Below are 22030 nucleotides of genomic sequence, written 5' to 3'. Positions count from 1 at the left end.
ATCCATTCATCCATCAATGGACACTTGAGTTGCTTTCACTGTTTGGCTCTTGTGAATAATGCTGCTGTGAATATTGGTGTACAAATACCTGTTTGAGTTCCTGCGTTCAGTTTTTTTTGGTAAACACCTAGAAGTAGGATTTCTGGGTCATCTGTTAATTCTTTGTTCAGCTTTCTGAGGCCCAGCTCTCTCTTACTCTTACGACCGTACCCCATTCTGTCTGCTCAATTAGTCTACACTTGCCACTTTTCTGGAACTGACCTCTGCTGACCTTTCCTGCGGCTATCCAAATCTGCTTCTGGCAGCTCAGTTGCAGAACTGAATCTTCTGTTAAAGTCTGGAGCGGAAATAAGGTACGTGACCTGTGACTTCTAGAGTGAGCAGTGTCTTGGCTAGAACCCCTTGCCAGTCTATGGTGGTACTTCCAATGTTGAGAGCTTGTAAGAATATAGAAATATCAGATACATCACCCGAGACCAAACCAGTCGTTTCTTCTGCCCAGTGTTGCTGTGTAAGCTACCTGGATAGCTGACCTCCATGCTGTCAGTCTCGAAAGATTAAGTTTACACTCCAAATATCCTCAATTTCCCCATAGTCATTTATTATTGACTGAATAGTAGTAATTTTTTTTAACTTTCTTTTCTTTTTAAATTTAATTGTTTAATTATCTTTTTGGATAGTAGTAATTGACTGGATGGCATCATTCATCTAGTCACATGGTAAAATGATTGTATAAGGATATTCATCCTAGTGGTATTAATAAAGTAAACATATTAGAAATAACTGGCTTGACCAAAAATAGGGTACTGAGTAAATAAAGTTATGGAACATCATAACATGTGCCCATTAAAGTAGTTTTGCAGAATGAGATGTTTACAATATATTGCTAATTTAAACAATATCGTACAGCAGTACAGTGCAGTGTTTAAGAAGAACACTTTAGGGTAAACAGACTTGAACTCCAACAAGTACTGTCTGGGTAGATAAGGATGAGTCTGCAAAGAACCCTGAGTAACAGTCAAAATACAGGAATTAAAGAAGCAGAGCATTGTATCACAGACAAGAAGGGAAGTTTTGTTTTTTTTTAAGAACGAGGGAATGGTCAACAATATCAAATGCTTAAGAGCCCAAATGATGATTATTGTATTAAACAACCCAGATATCACTGGTAACCTTCGCAAGAGCTATTTCAGTAGAGTAAAGACAGAATAGAACCAGATTGGAGTGGGTTGAGGGGGGAATGGGAGGCGAGAAAATTGAAATAGGAATTGTAAAAACTATCTTGAGAAATTAGATTGTGTAGAAGAGGACAGAAAGAGGGTCACAGAGAAAGGGGGATGCATGTTCTAAGATTTTTTATTTTTTGAGAGAGATGAACGTGTTTAAATATGCACCAACTGGCTCCAGTAAGAAAGGGACTAAATACACAATCAAGAGAATGGATAATTTATAGACAAGGCTCATGAAAAGGTGGGAAAGGATGAGATTAAAAGAACACGAGTGGTTTAATTGGTCTTGGTTAGATAGTGGGAAGGAAAACTCTGGAATTATAACAGGAGGTGTGGCACTTTGAGATTATTTATGAACCTCCAGGAAAGATAAGGACTGTTTGTAAACTGGTCTGTTCCTCTGGATGTGATATCCTTTGATTGTATTAGAGTCAGCTGAGATGTCTTTGATTAAATTATGTTAAGATTAGGGTGTAACTCAGGTTAGGTCTCCACCCCCTCGGTGGGCTGCTATAAACAGGCACTTACTCAAGAAGACACAGAAGGAGATACAGAAGAGGAAAGAGCTTTGTCATGTTTGATCCTGCAGTCCCGGGAAGAGAGATGAGCCCTATGTCAGCCTACAGCTGAGATCGGAAGAAGGTGGACCCACGGGGCACTAAGAGGAAAAAGGAAGGAGAGACCAGGGAGGGATCATCACCATCTTGCTTCAAAACGTGGCAACAGACTTTGGTGAGAAAGCCTGGAGTTGGACTGTTTAGGGCCTTGGGACTGTCAACCTTTACCCCAAATAAATACCCTTTATAAAAGCCGACAGATTTCTGGTACTTTATATCAGCACCCCTTTGTCTGACTATACAGGAGGCAAGAAGGAAGAGTGCAGATATAGGACATTTGGTAACACAAAGGAAGAAGAATTCAATGGTGAGGTCATCTGCTGAAATAAGAATGGAGGTGGGGGCAACAGAAGTTTCAGGAGAGTGGAAAGGGTTTGCAATCACTGATGTTGATAAATAGGAATGCGAGCTTCCCAGAAAAATGTAGTAAAAATTTCAGCCATGTTTTGTTCCCATGTGGGGTTGGTAATCCTGAATTATAGTGGAACGAATCTGCCTAATGGTGAGACTTTTTCCAGTAAACACTTTGCCAGGTGTCTTGGGTGAAGGCAAGGAGGAAACAAATGATTTGGTTAATCTGGGGTTGGGATTTTGCCAGACCAGAGAAATGAAATGTCAGAGAGAAAGGGATTATGAGAGTGTCATTGAAATTACAGACATGGATGTCACAACGAGAACAAGTAGAGTCATAGTAGGAATCATTGAGCAGACAAGTTGGAAGGAGAAGGAATGAGATCATAACTATCCGCTCGAGCTAGTGGTTTTGAAGGTAGAGAAATTTGGGTGATGTCCAAGTTGTGGTTACGAGAGTGGGTGGCTGATGAAGAGTGGAGATGGGGTTCATTCCAAAGAAATCTGAGAAAAAGTAATATTGTGTATACTCAGTATGTAGGTTTGGAGAAGCCATTATATATATGGGTATGATAGCAAGACAGGAAATATCTTGAGTGAAGAAACAGAATAAATTATAATCCCAGGAGAGAAGTTTTCAAACCAGTGACAACAACCAGTAAGGAAAGCCTCTCGGACAAAAGAAAAATCAGAACTTACCTAGGGAAAGAATGCATTTCCAGTCTTTATTCTTCCTATTAATACCATTCACCTTTACGTGGCACCTATTGCTTACAAAGTATTGCACATATATTATCTCATTTGCTTCACATATAACCTTGTTTGGGCTATCACTTCATTGAACAGATGAGGAAACTGAGGCTCAGAAATGTTAACAGATTTGTACAAGTTCACACAACTAGTTAGTAGCAGAATTGGGACCTGAAATCAAGTTTTCTCCATTCTATCTTCTCCTCTATTTGAGGCTGTTTATTTATTGAACAAATACTTATTGAGCACATACTATGCACCCGACTCTGCTCTACCCAGAGGTGGACAAAGCAGACAAAAATTCCAGGCAGCAAGTATAAAGTCCATGAAGATGGAGTGTGCCTGCCCTATTAGGAGAAAGAGAAAGGGACCAGTAGGTAGAGTTGAGTGAGTGTGGGGAAGAGTGGAAGATAAAGGCTGACAGATAAGGGGGGCCAGATCTTGTAGGTCCTTGCAGGCCATTTTAAGGTTTTTGGTTTTTACCCACTGTAAAATGAGGAGTCGTGAGTGGGTTTTGAGCAGAGACATGACATAACCTTAAAAGGATCCTTCTGGCTACTGTGTTTAGAACAGGCAGTAAGGGACAAGGATGAAGTAGAGAGATCATCCACGTGAGGTATGTTACTACGGTGGTAGCTCTGGCCATGGTGAAAAGTACTCATAGTCTGAAGATATGCTGAAGATAAAGCCTACCAATTCACTGTGGACGATGTAAATGAAAAGCGTAGCCCCAAGTAGTGATGTGCTGCTTGAGCTAGCTCATACTAGCTGTGTGAGAGCTGTTTAAACCTGCGAGCAGGTTGACTTCATTTTGGTAGCTTGAAATTGGACATTGTGAGAGTGTGTATACCATGGAAATTGGTAAATGCTACAAATCAGTTTTTCGTTTTTTCCTTTAAGGAGGCATTGGGACCTAGGACCTCGTACATGGGAAGCAGGCGCTCAATCACGTGAGCTACATCTGCTCCCCAAAATCAGGTTTTTATTTTATTTTATTTTATCCCCAGAGAGCCAATTTATCAGTATACCATTGGTTCCCAGCAAACTTTTTTTTTTTTCCTCCATCACTGCTCCACAAACATATCCACTTGGGTCCCCTACTTTCCCGAACAATTTCTCTTGCTTGCAGGCCTGGGTGGATGGGGATGAGCCAGCTGTCCACCTCTTCTGTGGAAGGACAGCCAAGGGGAATGGGAAGAGGGTGGGGCCTCTGTCTCCACCAAATAAGTTCCCCTACAGTTCACCTTTCAAACTTCCTGTCCTTGGGAGAGCTGGTCCTTTGTTAGTCTGACAGATTCCCCGTGCAGTAGAGCTAGGCCCCATATGCTATTTGCTGCTTCAGCGGACTTGTCAGGAACAATTCCTTGTCAGCCTTAAGAGAGGTCTTACATGTGCTGCTTCTTGAGCCACACTGTGTGAGTAAATGGGCGGGCAGGGACTGACATCCAAGGAAGGTCAGTGCTAAGGTCTAGCGAGGACAAACAGCCTTTTTTAAAGCTTGCAACTCACAAGATGCCACAATGCCCACATTGCCCATAAGAAGCAACAGGGCTTCTCTTTCCTCTGGCCCTTGGCTTCTGTGTGGAGCAAGATAAAATGGAGACAGTTATTTTCCTCTCCTTTGGGCTTTCTACACAAGAAAGAGAAACAGGACTGGCCAAGTATAATTTGCGAATGTGTGACATTCCAGAGTTGGCGTTGGAACAGGAAGGGCTGATGGAGGAGGACGGAAGCAGTGGTGGAATCAGGTTCAGTGCAGGCACAGGTATGAGCTGTGGCTTCCACTACTTGGGGAACCGAGGAGAGGGGACACAGGGATGAACTGCTGAAGGCTTTGCCGAAGAGTGGACACTGTTTCCCAAGCAGGCTGTGTGTCTTTTTTCTCTCTGGGCAGACAGAGCCCCATTTAAATGACAAGCCACTGGCCAATTGATGAGGACTGGGAAGTCACTTGCCATCTCTCTGGCCTGTTACTTCATCTGTAATGTTAGAGAGGTGAACAGCATCATGTCTAAAGACCCTTCAATTCTAAGTCTATGACTGCACTGAAATGACATTGGATTTTGTTTTATGGTCATTGGCTCCCAAGGTCTTAACATGCATTAGATGATAAGCACAGAGTCCAAGCACTTGTCCCAGGACTGTGGAAGAGGAGAATAATTTGGGAGGCTCTACCTAAAGAAGGGATTGAGACCCATGGCTCTGATTCCACTTCATAGGACTCAGTTTCCTTAACTGTAAAATGAGGCTCTGAATATCAGATGATCTTTAAGATCCAGTTCTGATTTTCTGTGCTGAATCTCTGTCCTCAAACAATTTTGAGCCTCAATGGACAAATCCTGACTGAACTATGCTTGGCATGTGTGCAGTGCTAACATGTAATATGGTCCTATCCTCAAACACCTCACAGGGTATTTTTTTTTTAAAGATTTATTATTTATTTCTCTCCCCTTCCCCCCCCTTCCCCTCCGCCCCTGTTGTCTGCTGTGTCCATTCACTGTGTGTTCTTCTGTGACCACTTCTATCCTTATCAGTGGCACTGGGAATCTGTGTCTCTTTGTTGTTGTGTCATCTTGCTGTGTCAGCTCTCCGTGTGTGCGGCACCATTCCTGGGCAGGCTGCACTTTCTTTCATGCTGGGCGGCTCTCCTTACAGGGTGCTCTCCTTGCGTGTAGGGCTCCCCTATGCGGGGGACACCCCTGTGTGGCAGGGCACTCCTAGCACGCATCAGCATTGCGCATGGGCCAGCTCCAAACGGGTCAAGCAGGCCCCGGGTTTGAACCGCAGACCTCCCATGTGGTAGGCGGACGCCCTATATCCATTGGGCCAAGTCTGCTTCCCTCACAATGTATTTTTAAGAAACGCTACATATACAGGAAAAGATAGTATAATATGCCCTAGATCCATCACCAGTAAATAATACAGGCATGACAGGATGCCTCTCCCTAAACATGTCATGTCACAGGCTGGAAGAAAATGTGTAGGGCAAGACTGGAAGCCTGTATTCCCTGAGCTTGCTTGCCGCATGGCCTCCTACTCCCTTGACTTTCAGAAGGGGCATGGGGGCAGCCACACGGTCTGGGCTCAATCCTGGCTTCACCACTTAATACAAGTTTCAGGGAACATACTCAACCACTCCAAGCTTAGTTTCCTGATCTTTAACAATGGGGATAACAAAAGTACCTCGTAACAGAAATGTAAAGATCACCCACCTAAAAGTCTAAGACCATGCCTAAGTAGGACCCAGCAGCAGCAGGGATAGAAAGAAAAGACCACTCTCCTCCTGGCCTACAGGTGATCCCTGCTCCTCCCAGGAAAAAGCTCCCAGGTGCAGGTGGAGAAGAGTCAGCTCAGGATGAGGGTGAGAAAAGGTCTGCAGACAAGTGAAAGAATGTCAGGGATTAAGGACGAAGACCAGGAGCAGGAGGGTGGAACACCAGGCAGCGTCAGAACTTGCCCAAGCACACAAGAGTTCCCTATTTAGCAATGGTGACTGACCCACTTTTTTTAGTTGGTTTAGTCCTACTATCTACCCAAACTTTAAGAGTGGCTCTGCTCTAGAATCACAGGTCTGTGTTCACTCAAGTCTGGATTTGAACTAGCCAAAGATGGCAGAGGACGTTAAAACTGTCTCCCTCAACTCAGTTTATGACATAAGGCCTGAAAGCCATGGTCAGTGGGATCTCTGAGTATGGAGAGTCTCTGAATTGATCTGTGTGCAAAAAAAGGGCATGCTGGTACCAAATTGTGTGCATATGTGTGTTTGTTTTTTTACTAATAATGTGTTACGGAAGGTTAGAGCTTTATGGTTAGCAGCACCTAGCACATTTCCTGGCATATAGTGGACATTAAATAAGTGTTTTAGAAAAAGGAATGAACAAATGCATGAAAGACACCCAGCAAATATTGGCTGCCTATCCTGGTCTGCATCTTTGAAAATGGGGGTAATAATCAAGTGCTACCATCCATATATAAAATTGATATTCCTGATTCACCATTAAAAGGCATTCACGTTGCATTATGTGAATGACCTGGGCTCTAGTCCTAGTGTGACCTTAAGTAAATGATTAATTTTCTGTGAGTCTTTTTCTTTTTAATTTGTAAAAGGAGGAGACTGGATTAAGCATACTCCCTTCAAGGTCTGAACTGCTGAGACTATTCTGTGTGGGATTCTGAGATAAGGAGTTCCTATGTACAGTTAGCTCAACCAGAGAGAGACCTAACCCACAAATCTTGTTCCATTAGGATGTGCTTGTACTGAAATGGCCTAGAGTAGATTACCTCAAATCAGGCATTCTTAAACCCAAGTCTATGGGCCCCCAGGTCCATCCGTGGGTTTTATATGGTCTATAAACTTGGAGCTCCTCCCCACATACTTATAAGAAAAATTTTGTGTACAAGTGTCTTGTGATTTTTTTCCCCTGAGATGTGTGTCCCTAGATTTCAAAGATTCTCAAAAATGTGAGTAACCCACAAATGGTTAAGAAATCATTTAGCTTTTCAGAGGACAAATCCTCCCAACACTATTGCATTTAATCTGATAAATGAGCAGGTCCCAGTTGTAGCCATGGAAAACTAATGGAATTTAAAACAAAGGTCTTTGTTTCTATGCATGAGACAGTTACTGACTACAGATGAGTCTGAAACCCCTTGATGTATTAACAAAAACAAACAAAACCCATAAAAGCCCTGATTGTAGGACAATAATCTTTGAGCTGCTTATAATTCCACCCAAGTGGGGTTATAATAGAAATGTAAAGTTTTCTAGTGTAATGAAGATTGCTACCTGATGTAGTGATGTCACAACTCCAACAAAATATTAAAAATAAAAACAAAAAAGCCTCTGACAGAGAGTTGGGTGGCAGTGCTGTAGAAAGGGTCCATCCTGAAGGCATCAGTGGTTTGGTTCCTAAACTGGCAAAAACCAGAGGCAAGCAGAGGGATGGTGGGCCAACTGACAGAGGCTCCTTTGGAGTCTAATTACACTGTTCTAGAGCTCTTATGACAACTCAATGCAAACTACTCAATCCCTTTGGATTTTCAGAGATTGAATTCCAAAGAAGAAATTAATAGGGTTTATTTTTTAAGAAAATGGGGGGTATAGAAAGTCAAGATATAAATGATAGATTTGGGGGCCCTTTGGATCAAATGGGCATTAAGAGTTTAAGGCCACCAGGTCTAATACCAAAATGCAGTATCGCCAGGGCAGTCTTCAAATCTTACCTGTTCAACAGCAATTAACCCCACTGGCTGCCCCAAAGACTCTCAGGGCCTGTTAGGTCAAATTGCCAGAGCTCTGTGCTCATGAGGTCACGGAGTTGACCCTGTGTATATGTGACAAGTAATGTCCCTCTGTTTCCACATTAGACTGAGCCCTCATCCCAGCCAGGAGAGTCACACATGTGCATCAATAGACACAAAGGAGTTTGGGAGAGGGTGTAACTCAATTCATACAACTCAAAATGCATTCTAGCTCAAAGTATACACCTTGACACCTCAGTGTGGAGCCAAGTGTTTATATGTGTCTTGCATATTACTATCATATCATGGTAATTTTAAAGAACATGTGAGGAGAGAGAGAAAACAAGGGTCACTCCAAAGGAACTCCAGGCTCAGGCACTATACTAGTTGGAATGATAATTGGACTAAAGAGGTGACTCTCCTTTGAGAAGTAAGTTCAGAATTCCCTATTTTTAGGAAAATCACGTAATTTTTCTTTCTTGCAGGGTTCATCTCTCTGGGCACTTCAGCCGGTGCCTGCAGGGCTGGTCTTTGGGGCTTGCAGTGATAGCTGTAGCTGAGTGTCAGGCACACAGAAAACGGAGGGCTGGGCCTTTGACGACAGCTCCCAGAAATAAGGTGTAAGCCCTACTTCTCACTTTCCCCTTGTGCCCTGTGAGATGCTGGCACTGCCTTTGCAGCCATTACTCAGCTGCCTGAACCTACAGAAATAGGACAAGCACACTGACTCAGGCGGCCCCGGCTCCTTCCTCCACAGGGTCCCGGTGTGCCCATCTCTATGCAGGAGTGGTGGGCCCAGGCAGGGCTGTGTGGGGACATAACCTCTTCCGGTCAGGGCAGTAATACAGTTACCAGAGCCGCACTGTTGACTCGTTTCTGGGCTTTTTAAGGTGGCTCCTTGCCCGAGCTGGAGAGTACCAGTTGTCTAGTAAAAACACTTCCTTACCTCCCCCACTTTTCCACACATACTCTTCTCACCTTCTTATCCTAAATGAAAACCTGGCCCTTTCCAGAGCAGACAGCTTCTCTCCTAATCAGAAGCTGGTACTCTCCAACCTCCTCTTGGTTCTCTAGACTGTGGCTCCCCATCCTTTTTTCATACACTATCCCATTTTACTGACCCTTTGCAGATCACCCCCGCCCCAAAGCATTTGACTGTTTACTGACCACCTCAGCATATTCTCCTGCCCTCTTCAGTGACTTAACACCTGCCTCACAACTTCCCTGGCCATTTCATCCCCTTATTTGTTTGTTTTGAGGTACTGGGGATGGGGATTGAAGCTGGTACCTCATATGTGGGAACTGGGGCTCAACCACTGAGCCACATGGGCTCCCCTGAGTTCTTTTTTCGTCTGTTTTGTTTTCTTTTAGGAGGCACCAAGAAGCTAACCAGGGACCTCCCATGTGGGAAGCAGGTGCTCAACCGCTTAAGCCATATCTGCTCCCCTCTCCCAATTCTTTTTTGCTCTTCTGATACCCTGGCCTTACTATTGTTTTTTAAAAACTACTAATGACCCAGAGTTCTGCTCAACCTAAGTCACTCATGGTGAAGCACCAGCTTTCTTTGACTCTTCTCTCATATGGCTAATTCTGCTGGAAACTTATAAGTTTTCTGTGGTGTTTGAGCCCTCCACAAACCATTCCATTAAGACCCATGTGTGTCTATCTTCCTCACCCATTTGCTCTTCAAGGTAGGAACTGGTCTATAATCACTTTATACCACCCTAGTATAACTATAATAACAGTTAAAACTTAATATTTGTCTGGCACTTGTTTAGGCACTTTACATATACTAACTCATTTCAGCATCACAATGTCAGTGAGGAAAGCACTGTTATTGTCTTTCTCATTTTTCAGCGAGGAAACTGGGGCATAAAGAGGCTACATAACTTGTGTAAGGCCACAGAATAAATGGCAGAGTCAATATTAGGGAACCTGGGTTAGACATTATGCTATTTAAGAACTCTGTGGAGTTTGTTGTCTTTTATCAGAGCTTCTGCTGCTATTCAGCAATCCTTTTTCAAAAAGATTTATTTATTTATTTATTTCTCTCCCCTCTCCCAACCCCGGTTGTCTATTCTCTGTGTCTATTTGCTGCATCTTCTTCTTTGTCCGCTTCTGTTGTTGTCAGTGGCACGGGAATCTGTTTCTTTTTGTTGCGTCAGCTTTCCGTATGGGTGGCACCATTCTTAGGCAGGCTGCACTTTCTTTCCCACTGGGTGGCTCTCCTTACAGGAGCACTCCTTGCGCGTGGGGCTCCCCTATGCAGGGGACACCCCTGTGTGGCAGGGGACACCCCTGTGTGGCACGGCACTCCTTGCGCGCATCGGCACTGTGCATGGGCCAGCTCCACATGGGTCAAGGAGGCCCAAGGTTTGAGCTGCGGACCTCCCATGTGGTAGACCGACGCTCTAACCACTGGGCCAAGTCTGCTTCCTTAGCAATCTTTTAAATCATTCCTTGTTTACTCCTAATTGAATCTAGGTAGATTACATTTCTGACTCTTTACTATTTCTAGTCAGTTTAAGTCAGAGACCAAAGATTTATGCTTCCGAAGTCCCAGTGAGCATCTGGAATCTTAGGGATTCCTTTCAATCACTCCTTCCTCGAGTCTGATTGAATCAGCTCCCAGAGTTTACTACAATCCTTTGTCATGTATGTGTGTACTCCATGTGTAATATTCTATAATAACATATTTATGTAATATAAATGACTTAAAATATCCTCTAATTGCATTTTATAGTCTATACTTTTATACACATGCACAAAGACATTTGTTGAAAATTATTTATCCTAAAATAAAATATAAAAGCCTTTGTATCTTTGCTCATTATTTCCTCCTTCCCTCTTATTTCTAAGAAGTAATTCTTTTCCTCCTTATTCAACTAAAACTTTATAAAATAACTTTGTTAAACAGTAATACATGCTCATTGTAGAAAATCTGGAATTTAGATAAGTCAAAAAAGAAAGTCACTTGCAATTCTATCCTTGTTATATAGTACATTTATAAAAACATACAGTACATTTCAGTGTATTTCTTTATATGTTCACATATACATTTTTATTTATACCCTTTAAAACAAAATTAAATCATACCTATTTTGTTATTGATATTATTTCTAATTGCCATATCTTGATTTATTTAACCAATATCCTAAGACTGTTAACATTTAAGCTGTTCATTTTTCAAAATTATAAACAGCACTGTGATGATGTTTCCTGTCCTGTATCTTTGGGCTCTTACCTAATCATTTCCTCGCCCATTTCTGTTCACTAGGTTCTATGGATCCCATCCCTCCCAGGCCTCCATTTCTAGAAGCCTGAGCCATTAGTTTTCTCTCTCCCACTGCATGGGACCCTTCCTCTTGCCAGGCTCCTTCTTCTGGACTTCTAAACACTACAGACCTCTCCAGGCTTACTTATCCTTCACAACCTACCCCGAGCAGCCTTTTCCTGCATCCCCAGCTCCTCTTCCCACTTAAAGCACGAAGGGGATCCTGTGCTCTGGATCCCCTTCCTTCCTGCTTCCTCGGGGGTGTTGTTCCATTAATTATCCCCATTTTTATGTCTTTTTTTTGTTGTTGCCCAAATTTATTTTTATTTTATATTCATAGGAAACAGGACCCTATCAAATTAGAAGGGGTGTGTGTGAAAGAGAAAGGAATGAGTCAAGTGTTGCAGAGGAAAAGCATGTACAGATCTGCTTCAAGTTTATTTCTAACCACCGACTCAAAAGAACTTTAATATACCAGGGTTGGAATTCAGTCTAAGAGGTGGGTACAATCAAAAGAAGAGAGAGCAGCTGGGAAATATCACCAGTTATATTGATATCACCAGTATCAATATACAGTAAATATGTGTTCACTGTAGCAAGGTTCTAACTCAGGTTCCAGGGAAAATAGAAGTTATTTTACAAAAACATGGGTGCATACAATTGTTGAGCTTTTTGAATCATTCAGTCTCTTAAGATGATTTGCTATCAGAAAGACAAAAATTCAGTCATAGACATTTGGGTGTCTAGTCAGCTCTACCTTGGCCAGTCAGAATTCTAAGGGGCAGCAATTAGCATGCTTTCTTTATTTAAAAAAAAAAAAAAAGTAAAGGCAGAAATTGACCTTTAAAGTATAAAATAAATTGTCTGGACAAAGAGGAACTTTTTGGACCCGTTTTTATCTTTAAACTCTCCCTCTTTCCTGCCTCCTTTCGTTTAGCCTATAAATTTACTTAATCTTTCCCACCCCAAAATCCTTTCTGAACATGATATGATCCTCCCCATACCTGCTTCAGTTTCTATTTTCTCACTTCATCTTTTTTTCAGCCAAATTCCTTGGAGGAGTAAACTAATCTTCCCTTCTCTTCCTGATAACTACCAAACTGGTTCCCAATACTAGCTTTTAAATTACCAACCAAAATTATGTGCTCTTTATCCTGACTGACCTCTTAATCTAATCTCACTCCCTAAAACTTTGTCCCTCAACTTTATCTTTCTAAAATGGCTCCTTCTCAGTCACTTGTCAGCTGTCTATCTTTAATCATCTCTAAATGCTGGCTTTTCTCTACACCAATGATTCTCAAAGTATAGTTACTAGACCAGCAGCATTAGCGTCACCTGCGAATTTGTTAGAACAGCAAATTTTCAGGACCTACTCCAAGTCTATTAAATCAGAAATTGGGTTGTGTGTGGGGTGGTGGTACAGTAATTTCTGTGTTGTGACAAGCTCTCCAAGTGATTCTGATGCAGACTCAAGTCTGAGAACCACTGCTCTACAGGATCTCATGGCCAATTTCCTCCATAAACTTCATTTCAACTATTCTTTTTATAACTAATACTAAAACTTTCTTTTTTTTAAATGTTATTTTTTATTTCTCTCCCCCGCCCCTCCCCTGGTTGTCTGCTCTGTGTCCATTCACTATGTGTTCTTCTGTGACTGCTTCTATCCTTATCAGTGGCACCAGGGATCTGTGTTTCTTTTTGTTGCATCTGCTCTCCGCGTGTGCAGCGCCATTCTTGGGCAGGCTGCACCTTCCTTTGCACAGGCGGCTCTCCTTATGGGGCGCACTCCTTGTGCGTGGGGCTCCCCTACGCCGGGGAAACCCCTGCATGGCAAAGCACTCCTTGCATACATCAGCGCTGGGCATGGGCCAGCTCCACACGGGTCAAGGAGGCCCGGGGTTTGAACTGCACACCTCCCATATGGTAGGCGGACGCCCTATCCATTGGGCCAAGTCTGCTTCCTTAAAATTGCTTTCTACCCAACCTCTCTCCTGAGCTCCAACCCTATTCATATAGCTACTTACAGGGCATCTTCACTGGCTATCCCTCAGGTGTCTACAAGGGAAGTAATCTCCCATAGTCCTATTATTTCCTCCATATTCTGATCCTCCAAATGGTACTGTAATCTACCCAGTTGCCAATGTAAGGATCCTGGGATTCTTTCCAGATTCTTCTCATGTACCCCTCAAAGTCACCAGGTTCTATGGATGTTCCCATTACTTTATTTCAGGCCCAATTTCCTTACTGCTTAGATTACTACGATCACTCTACCTGGGCTGTCTGCCCAGTCTAGGCCCTTTCCAATCTACCCTTCACATAGCTACCAGAAAATCTTTCTAAAATAAAATCTGATCTTGTTCTTTCTCTGCTTAGTCATTTAGTGGCAGTCTAGTGCTTTCGAGATAAAGGCCAAACTCAGTATGGTGACAACGCTGGGCCCTTTTTGTCCCAGTCCCTGCTTGTCTCCTCAGCTTCTTCTACTCTTCTTTTCCATATTTTCTCTGCTCCAACTGTAGGGGAGAACTGGAATTATTTAGAGTTCCCTTAACCCTAGAGTAGCATTGTGCCTGGGGGTTTCCTCCTGACAGCCTTCATGTTACTCAAATGTGGCCACTCTCACAGCCAAATTCAGCGTGTAGATGTGATGCATTCCCCCCAGCGTGGGACACGACACCCGGGGATGAGCCTCCCTGGCACCGAGGGATCACTACCACATACCAGCTGAAGAAGCAACTAGAAAATGACCTTGAATTAAAGATTCAATGTGGAACAGCAGAATATACCTGTCTACATATAATAACATGACTTCGGGAAGCAGTTTGACCTAATGTAAGGGGGAAATGGAAAGGAGAAATGAGATTATAAGGCTGTGAGTCTCTAAAAAAGAGTCTGGAGGTTGTCAGAAGGAATACCCCTATGTACAACTGAACAGAGTCTAAGAGACAGATAAGGTAGATACAACCCCAGGTATTGGTTCTTTTGAGGGATAAAGAGACCCATGGGTTCTATGGTCATGGCAGAAGGGGTTCACTGCCATGACAGATGGCCCTTCTTTGGAGCTGGTGTTTCTGCGTGATGGAAATGGACTCAGAGGGGATCTCTTTTCACAAGACTTGCATGCTACTTTATTGGAATTGTAGTTGGTGCTGAGTTTAAGATATATGTAGGGGATTTGAATCTCTGGACTGATAATATGACACCCAGGCCCAGAGCCTCAACAGACTTCAGCTCCTACACTTTGACTTATTGGACTTACTCCACTCAGCTAACATGGAGTTGAAGAAGGTCAACCACCACAACATGGAGCCTAGAGTGTCTACAACTAGAAGCGGGAAGAGTGCATCCAGTACCCATGTGGAATCTAAGCCCTCACTTGACATAGGTGTGCAATGGACACAACCAATCCAATGTCCACAGAGAAAATGTGAAATGGGTGTGGGAACGGTAGCCATGGGGGCTGCTGGGTGTGGGGAACGGGAGGAAGAGATGAGATGTGGAGGCGTTTTCGGGACGTGGAGTTGTCCTGGATAGTGCTTCACGGACAATTACGGGACACTGTAGATCCCCCCAGGGCCCACTGGATGGAACGTGAGAGAGTCTGGGCTATGATGTGGACCATTGACTATGGGGTGCAGTGATGCTCAGAGATGAACTTACCAGGTGCAATGGATGTATCACGATGATGGGAGAGAGTGCTGCTGTGGGGGGAGTGGGGGGCGGGGGCGGTGGGGTTGAATGGGACCTCATATATTTTTTTAATGTAATTAAAAAATAATAATAATAAATAAATATTTAAAAAAAAATAATAAAAAATTAAAAAAAAAAAAATAGAGTTCCCTTAACATGCTACTCCTCACATTCTCAAACTTTTGTACATGCTACTTCCTTTGCTAGGAACATCCTTCCTTCACTTATCCATCTGAAAAATTAATTCATCTCTAAGACTCAGCTCAGAATCAGCTACTGTATGAAGCCTTCCCTGGACACGCAGGCTCAGTGTGATAAACCTCTCTGTCCTCTCATAGCCCCCAAAGCACATCATCATTGGAGGTCTTATCATATTTTACTGTTTTCTTGTTTGCTTCCTAACGAGTCTGAAGCAACGTGAGGACAGCTGGTGCAATCTTTGTTTAGTATAATGCCTGACATAGGTGTTGAAGAAATAGCTGTTTAACAAGAAAAAGGCTTTCTCTTTTCTTGAATCTACATTTATTGCCCCACTCCTAACCACCTGCTTTTTTTTTCATTCCTAGCCAGTTTTTATTACCATTATGCTACAAAATAGCTCTTACAGACAAAGATGTAATAGCCTAATCTGAACTCTCATCTTCATCAATTTCTCTGTAGCACCTAATCCAATTCTCAAAAGCTTCTCTCCTCTGAGCTCCTGAACTGACACTCTTAATTCTCTTTGCTTCCCAGCCAGCATCTTCACTGGTTTCTTCTTCATCCACCTTGCAACACTGTGGCAAACAAAAGGGAGATTGTTGGGGGGTATACAGTTACTTGCTGGTAAGCCAACTCTCCAGAAAAAAGGCTCTGATTTGTAGATTTTGCCAATTTCCAATGTGTCAATACTCTAAGATCAATTTTAGGCTACCAGTGTCTTAACAACCAGGTCACAAAATTCCTGAATATTGAATAATCAGCTCTTGTAAGTATGACCAGCTCCAGCACACTACTGGCTATTCAGGAATCAATGAGGCCATCTTGACAGCTAGAAGGGTACAATGTAATAGAGGAAACATAGAAATTATATTGAACAAAGGCAGGCTAGTACAGCACAGGTGTACCTTGTTTTATTGTGTTTCACTTTACTGCTCTTTGCAGATACTGTGTTTTTTACAAATTGCAGATTGGTGGCAACCCTGCATTGAGCAAGTCTATGGGCACCATTTTTCCAATGGCATGGACTCACTTTGTGTCTGTTTCACATTTTTTAAAAAGATTTACGTATTTATTTATTTCTCTCCCCTTCCCCCCACCCCACCCCGGTTGTCTGTTCTCTGTGTCTATTTGCTGCGTCTTCTTTGTCCGCTTCCGTTGTTGTCAGCGGCATGGGAATCTGTGTTTCTTTTTGTTGCGTCATCTTGTTGTGTCAGCTCTCCCTGTGTGTGGCACCATTCCTGGGCAGGCTGCACTTTCTGTGGTGCTGGGTGGCTCTCCTTAGGGGGCGCACTCCTTGCGTGTGGGGCTCCCTACACGGGGGACACCCCTGCATGGCAGGGCACTCCTTGTGCACATCAGCACTGCACGTGGGCCAGCTCCACACGGATCAAGGAGGCCCGGGGTTTGAACCGCGGACCTCCCATGTGGTAGACAGATGCCCTAACCACTGGGCCAAGTCCACCGCCCTGTTTCACATTTTAATTAAGGTATGTACTTTTTCAAAAAAAGATGCTATCGCACACTTAATAGATTACAGTATAGAGTAAACATAACTTTTATATGCACTGGGAAACCAAAAAATTCATGTGACTTGTTTTACTGTGGTGGTCTGGAACCAAACCCGCAACATCTCTGAGGTATGTTTGTATTTAGGAGAACGGCTAGTAAATTAATAGGGCTAGGATGCAAAAATATAGGATACTAGAATGGATTCTGCCATTATCTAGTTTTGTGACCCAGGTTAAATTGGTTAACTTCACCAGGTTAGTCTCTGCATCTGCAAAATGAGTTTGACTTCTATGGCCCATTTCTGCCTTGATTTGATGGTTGACCTTGGGAAAAGAAAGAAAATATTCAAATTGTGAAGAAAGGAGAAACGCATATGGTATGGAGCTTTAAAAGGCCACCAATTGCTGCAGTATTGGCAATGCTGCAAGACCAGTCCTTACTGCTGACTTCTGGCTCACACCTAGTTATGAAAATCCTAAGCCCCATGTTTGAGCCACAGCACAGTTTGCTGAAGGCACAGTTCTTTTCTTTTAAACTGAATGGATATGCTGAATCTTGACAGTATTTTAGAGGTTGCTTGGTTCATCTTTCTGCTTTGAGGAAAAGTACCAAAGTCCCAGACTCCCCAAATAGCTTATTCTCTCTGAATAACTGTTTTCAGTCTATCTAGAAATTCCCATTTGGTTTGCCTATCTTCTCCAGAGAACTATTTGATCTTCACTTTTTCAAAAAAACATTGTGAGGTTAACATCACACAGAAAAGTACATAAAACATATATGCAAAATATTATACAGAAAATGTCTATGCAGCCTTTTCATAACCTAGGAAATCCTATGTTCCTACTCAAGCACAAACCTCCCAGAGAGAACAATTGTCTTGATTTATTATAATAATCACATCTTTGTTTTGCCTTTTTAAAAATTAATCCTCATTATACATCTATCAAAACTAGATTTGCATTGCTTAATTTTTGTTAACACTTGATATGAATGGAATCATTGTACATACTTTATTTCTTGCTTCTTTTGTGCAACATTATAGGGTTCACTTACGTGTAGCCAGTTCATTCTTTTTCATCTCATTGTTTTTTGGTGTTGTAACATGAGTATCCCAGTTTACGTTTCTTCTATGGATGGACAAATATGGATTGTTTCCAGCCTTTGGCAAGTGTGCTGCTACGAACATCATTATACTTGTATCTTAGTGCATGTGAGCTTCTCTAAGGTACAGGGGTTGAATTGTTGGGTCAGAGGGTATGTGCAACCCTCAAGTCATCTCCAGTCATCTCCACTGTACAACGTTTTTGAAAAAAGCCTTCCATACAGGATATCTCAAAAGCCTTAGTGCAGGGGGGCGGACTTGGCCCAGTGGTTAGGGCGTCCGTCTACCACATGGGAGGTCCACGGTTCAAACCCCAGGCCTCCTTGACCTGTGTGGAGCTGGCCCATGCGCACTGCGCGCAAGGAGTGCCGTGCCGTGCCGTGCCGTGCTGTGCCACGTAGGGCAGCCTCACGCACAAGGACAGCGCCCCGTAAGGAGAGCCGCCCAGCGTGAAAGAAAGTTCAGTCTGCCCAGGAATGGTGCTGCACACACAGAGAACTGACGCAGCAAGATGATGCAACTAAAAGAGACACAGATTCCCGTGCCGCTGACAACAGAAGTGGACAAAAAAGAACATGCGACAAATGGACACAGAGAACAGACAACTGGGTGGAGGGGGAGAAGGGGAGAGAAAGAAATAAAAATAAATATTAAAAAAAAAAAAAAAAAAGCCTTAGTGCAGTTTTAAGTTATGAGGGATGTTAGGTGTGGGTGGGCTGAAACCCCCAACTGAGGTTAGCTGGTCTTGATTTATCATCAGTTAAATGTGCAGCCCAGATTAACATAGGCATTTTTAGGGACTAATTAGTCAACCCTCAGAAAAGTAAATTAAGGGTCTGGGTTGAAAGAGTCAAAAGGAAACTTTAATATAGTGTGGTAGCAATAGTGCTTAGAGTGCATTCAAATGGAAAAGGTTGGGCTAGAAATACTTCTTTGGAAAAATAACTACATCATCCACCTCCCCTCCTTCAAGTAATTCAAGCCATCTTAAATGCTCAAAGTGTGACCAAGCAAGATGTATTTTATTAAAGCAAACCCTCTTTCAGCTTGAACTATATCATATCCTTGGGAATAAACACATTTTATTCAACAAACAAGTAGAAGGAATTCTTGGTAACTATTATAGGGACAGGTCTTTTGTGTAAACTGCTTTTAGGTTAATGCAAAAAGCTCAGAAAAGGACACCATATAAGGCAAAAGGCTTTATTATTCAGGGTCAATGTCTGACACTGACACAGGCAGGGAAAATTATTATCTCATTACATTTGACCTCTGGCATCCATTTGAAGTACTAGTTTTCCAAGTGGGATTACAAATAGGAGACTGTCAGCACAGTTTGACAGCCACAGTTACCCTGATTCTACTCAGGAGCTCTGCCTGCATACAGGCATGGGTGCAAGAAACAAAATTATCTACTTACTATTTTTCAAAGATTTTGGTCCCCACTGACTCTCAAAGCAAGAGACAGAATCAATGGCAGATACTAATCAGAAATAACACCATCCCACAGTCCAACACTCAAATATCAAACCAAATATAAGCAGAGTTCCTAAATATTCAATTAATGCTATGATAGTTTGTTTTGACCACTTCAATACTGTAATTTCCCTTCATTTTTCTCCTTGGGCAAAACCTTTGCTTAATTGTCCTATGCAGTTCTGGTTGTTACAAGTTTAATTTATAAGAATCAAAGGAATTAAAAAGCTTTAAGAAAGGTATTTTTAAAAAGTACATGGAGCTTACTTACACAGCTACAAAAAGTGGTACAAGATGATTGATATATAACTATTAAGTGGAGAGATGTTTGTGATATTTTTTCACATTAACTTAGAGTCAGTCTATACACTCTATTAAAATATCAATAAGAATGATTACTTTTTCTTAAAATCTGATGACATTATAAGAAAAGCCGAAGCCCCTAGAAAACTGAGTATTGCTGCACCTGAATTCAATTCCCAGCTTCCATGTATGATTACTGATTTTATATATCTTCCTCTAGTAAATGACAAAAATCCTAACCTCCAATAAAAAGTGACGTTGGTGTTGGTAGTAAACTACTTGGTAAAAATATGGGAACCTTAAATCTCACCAAGGAACAACAAGAGACATCTAAATTGGAGGAAAAAAGATGAATGAAGCTTTCCATTGTTCTAATTTCTTCGAAGAGTTGACATTTTATCTAAGGTTTTAAAATAAGAAAGTGATTCTAATTCAAGAGACTGTATTTAAACACTAAACGAGCGACTTTTATACAATACTTAAATAAAAACACAAAAAAGCGTAGAGAAAAGATTATATATTTCCAATAAAATTATACTTGAGGCAGAATAGATCCAGGGGTCTTTAGCAGAGGATTTTTAGACAGTCTACTGCTGTGCTCAACAGATACTTATTTACTGTATATACAAAGTTTCAGGTGACAAGAGGCACAGGTCTTGTTATTTTTGCCTCTGTGAGCTGGAGTGTCATTATTATAGAGAGAAGGTATAACTTAAAAAGTGAAGACTATTCATTCAAAATGCTACAGAGTAATAAATGTTTACATTATGAAATTTTATATACAGCATTCATCCTGAGGAAGCTGCATGCAACATTACAGAAGTATAACCAGACTAAGCAAATTTCAGAGCTGAAAGAATATTCTCTAAAAATAAAAAGGTATTTGCTTTCTTAAAGACTAGAATTACAGAGTCATTCTTTGTTACATTTTTCACTTTGTTTTAGTCGACCAAAGTTCAGTTAACTCACTCAGATTAGAATCTATAATTCTGTTGACTGTTCAGGACTACAGTAGTCATCATGGGACTTTCTATGGAAGTAGGTACAGATCTTCCTCATGGAACTAGGAGTAATGGCAACCTAGAAGAAGAAAGTTTAGATTTCAGGGATTTCTTAAGATAAAGTTCAGTTGTTACTTCAACAAGTTATCATGAAAAGGTATTTTAAGTTAGGGTGCCAGGAAATTTGATTATTTAGTCAGCCAGCTTTTGGTCCCAAATTACCTTGACAGCAATATCTCTTTTGGTTGGATTTGTACTGAATCTAGTAAATATTTAATAGTATGCAAGGAATGAAGGCATACACATTTCACGTGAACATTAAGCCTGCCCATAGGAACCAGAGGTTTCAATTATCCTTTTTGAAATAAATGAGCAAATCAACTGGCTAAATTTACAAACAAGGTAAGTATTCAAAAGGCAGTTGCTAACCACTTAAAAAGTTTGTTATAAAAAAAGAGTCTATGTTATCATCACATACATAAAGAAAAAAAATACTTTTAAAAAAACTTTAGCTTCAAACATAGAAATTATAAAACCAGGAACATCTTATACCAGCACACTATTTTTTTTTTTAACACCTCTATGATTTACACATTAGTGAAAACAAATTTTCATTGAGGTTGCTTTTCTATTAACACAAAACTGACATCAGCTACCTTAAAAAAATGGGAGCTTTGGCTAGGGGCAAAAAGCAGGGATAGCCATAAATTTGAGAGAAGAAAGCGAAGACTTCTTATAGGTTTTTTTTTTTCTTTTCATTTTCTAGAGTTTATAAGTCTTGGTTAGATGTTGTGGTACAAGTAGTACTTAAAATATCTCTAGTTTCTAAAATTATGAGATCGGATTCATGACAGTAGGTGGGGAGTATGAACACTTATTAAGCTAGAACCTAAGGTTCTTCCCTTTACAAGGGCATAACTTGCTGTTCATGATTCCTGGATTGGATTTCCATCATCTTACCACCTTCTCCTTATTACAGAATAAGAGCTACAATGTCTAACTACAAGAGCAACTTCCTTAACCTACTCCATCTTAACCTGAAAACTGATGCCCATAGTTCACTCAATACTCACAGCTACTTCTGTCTCCACTATTATATGCTTTTCAAGAGTCTGGACCCTGACAGGGGATATTTAATCAGAGTAAATATGGTTGCCAGATAAAATAGTTACATTTGAATTTCAGATAATTTTTTTTAGCATAAATATGTACCATACATTATTTGTTCTATATTTTTAATGTACTAAATTTGGCAACCCTAGGAGTAAACAGATTTACTTTTCCTTTTA

General features: G+C 41.5%; 1 protein-coding gene across 1 annotated transcript in view; it reads right to left on the bottom strand.

Annotated features, from left to right (window-relative positions):
* Positions 1–19150: 19150 nt before the first annotated feature.
* Positions 19151–22030, bottom strand: part of DTL (denticleless E3 ubiquitin protein ligase homolog) — a 39352-nt gene continuing 36472 nt past the window's right edge. Inside the window, exon 15 of the mRNA XM_058275173.2 lies at positions 19151–20820. Within this exon, the coding sequence (XP_058131156.1) occupies positions 20722–20820 (99 nt within the window). The 3' untranslated portion in view covers positions 19151–20721. The remainder of the gene's footprint in view (positions 20821–22030) is intronic.

This window comes from Dasypus novemcinctus, chromosome 13 (assembly GCF_030445035.2).
Source record: "Dasypus novemcinctus isolate mDasNov1 chromosome 13, mDasNov1.1.hap2, whole genome shotgun sequence".
Taxonomy (NCBI): domain Eukaryota; kingdom Metazoa; phylum Chordata; class Mammalia; order Cingulata; family Dasypodidae; genus Dasypus; species Dasypus novemcinctus.
The sequence above is the reverse complement of the archived record's forward strand: the minus strand, read 5'-3'. Positions and strand labels throughout refer to the sequence as shown.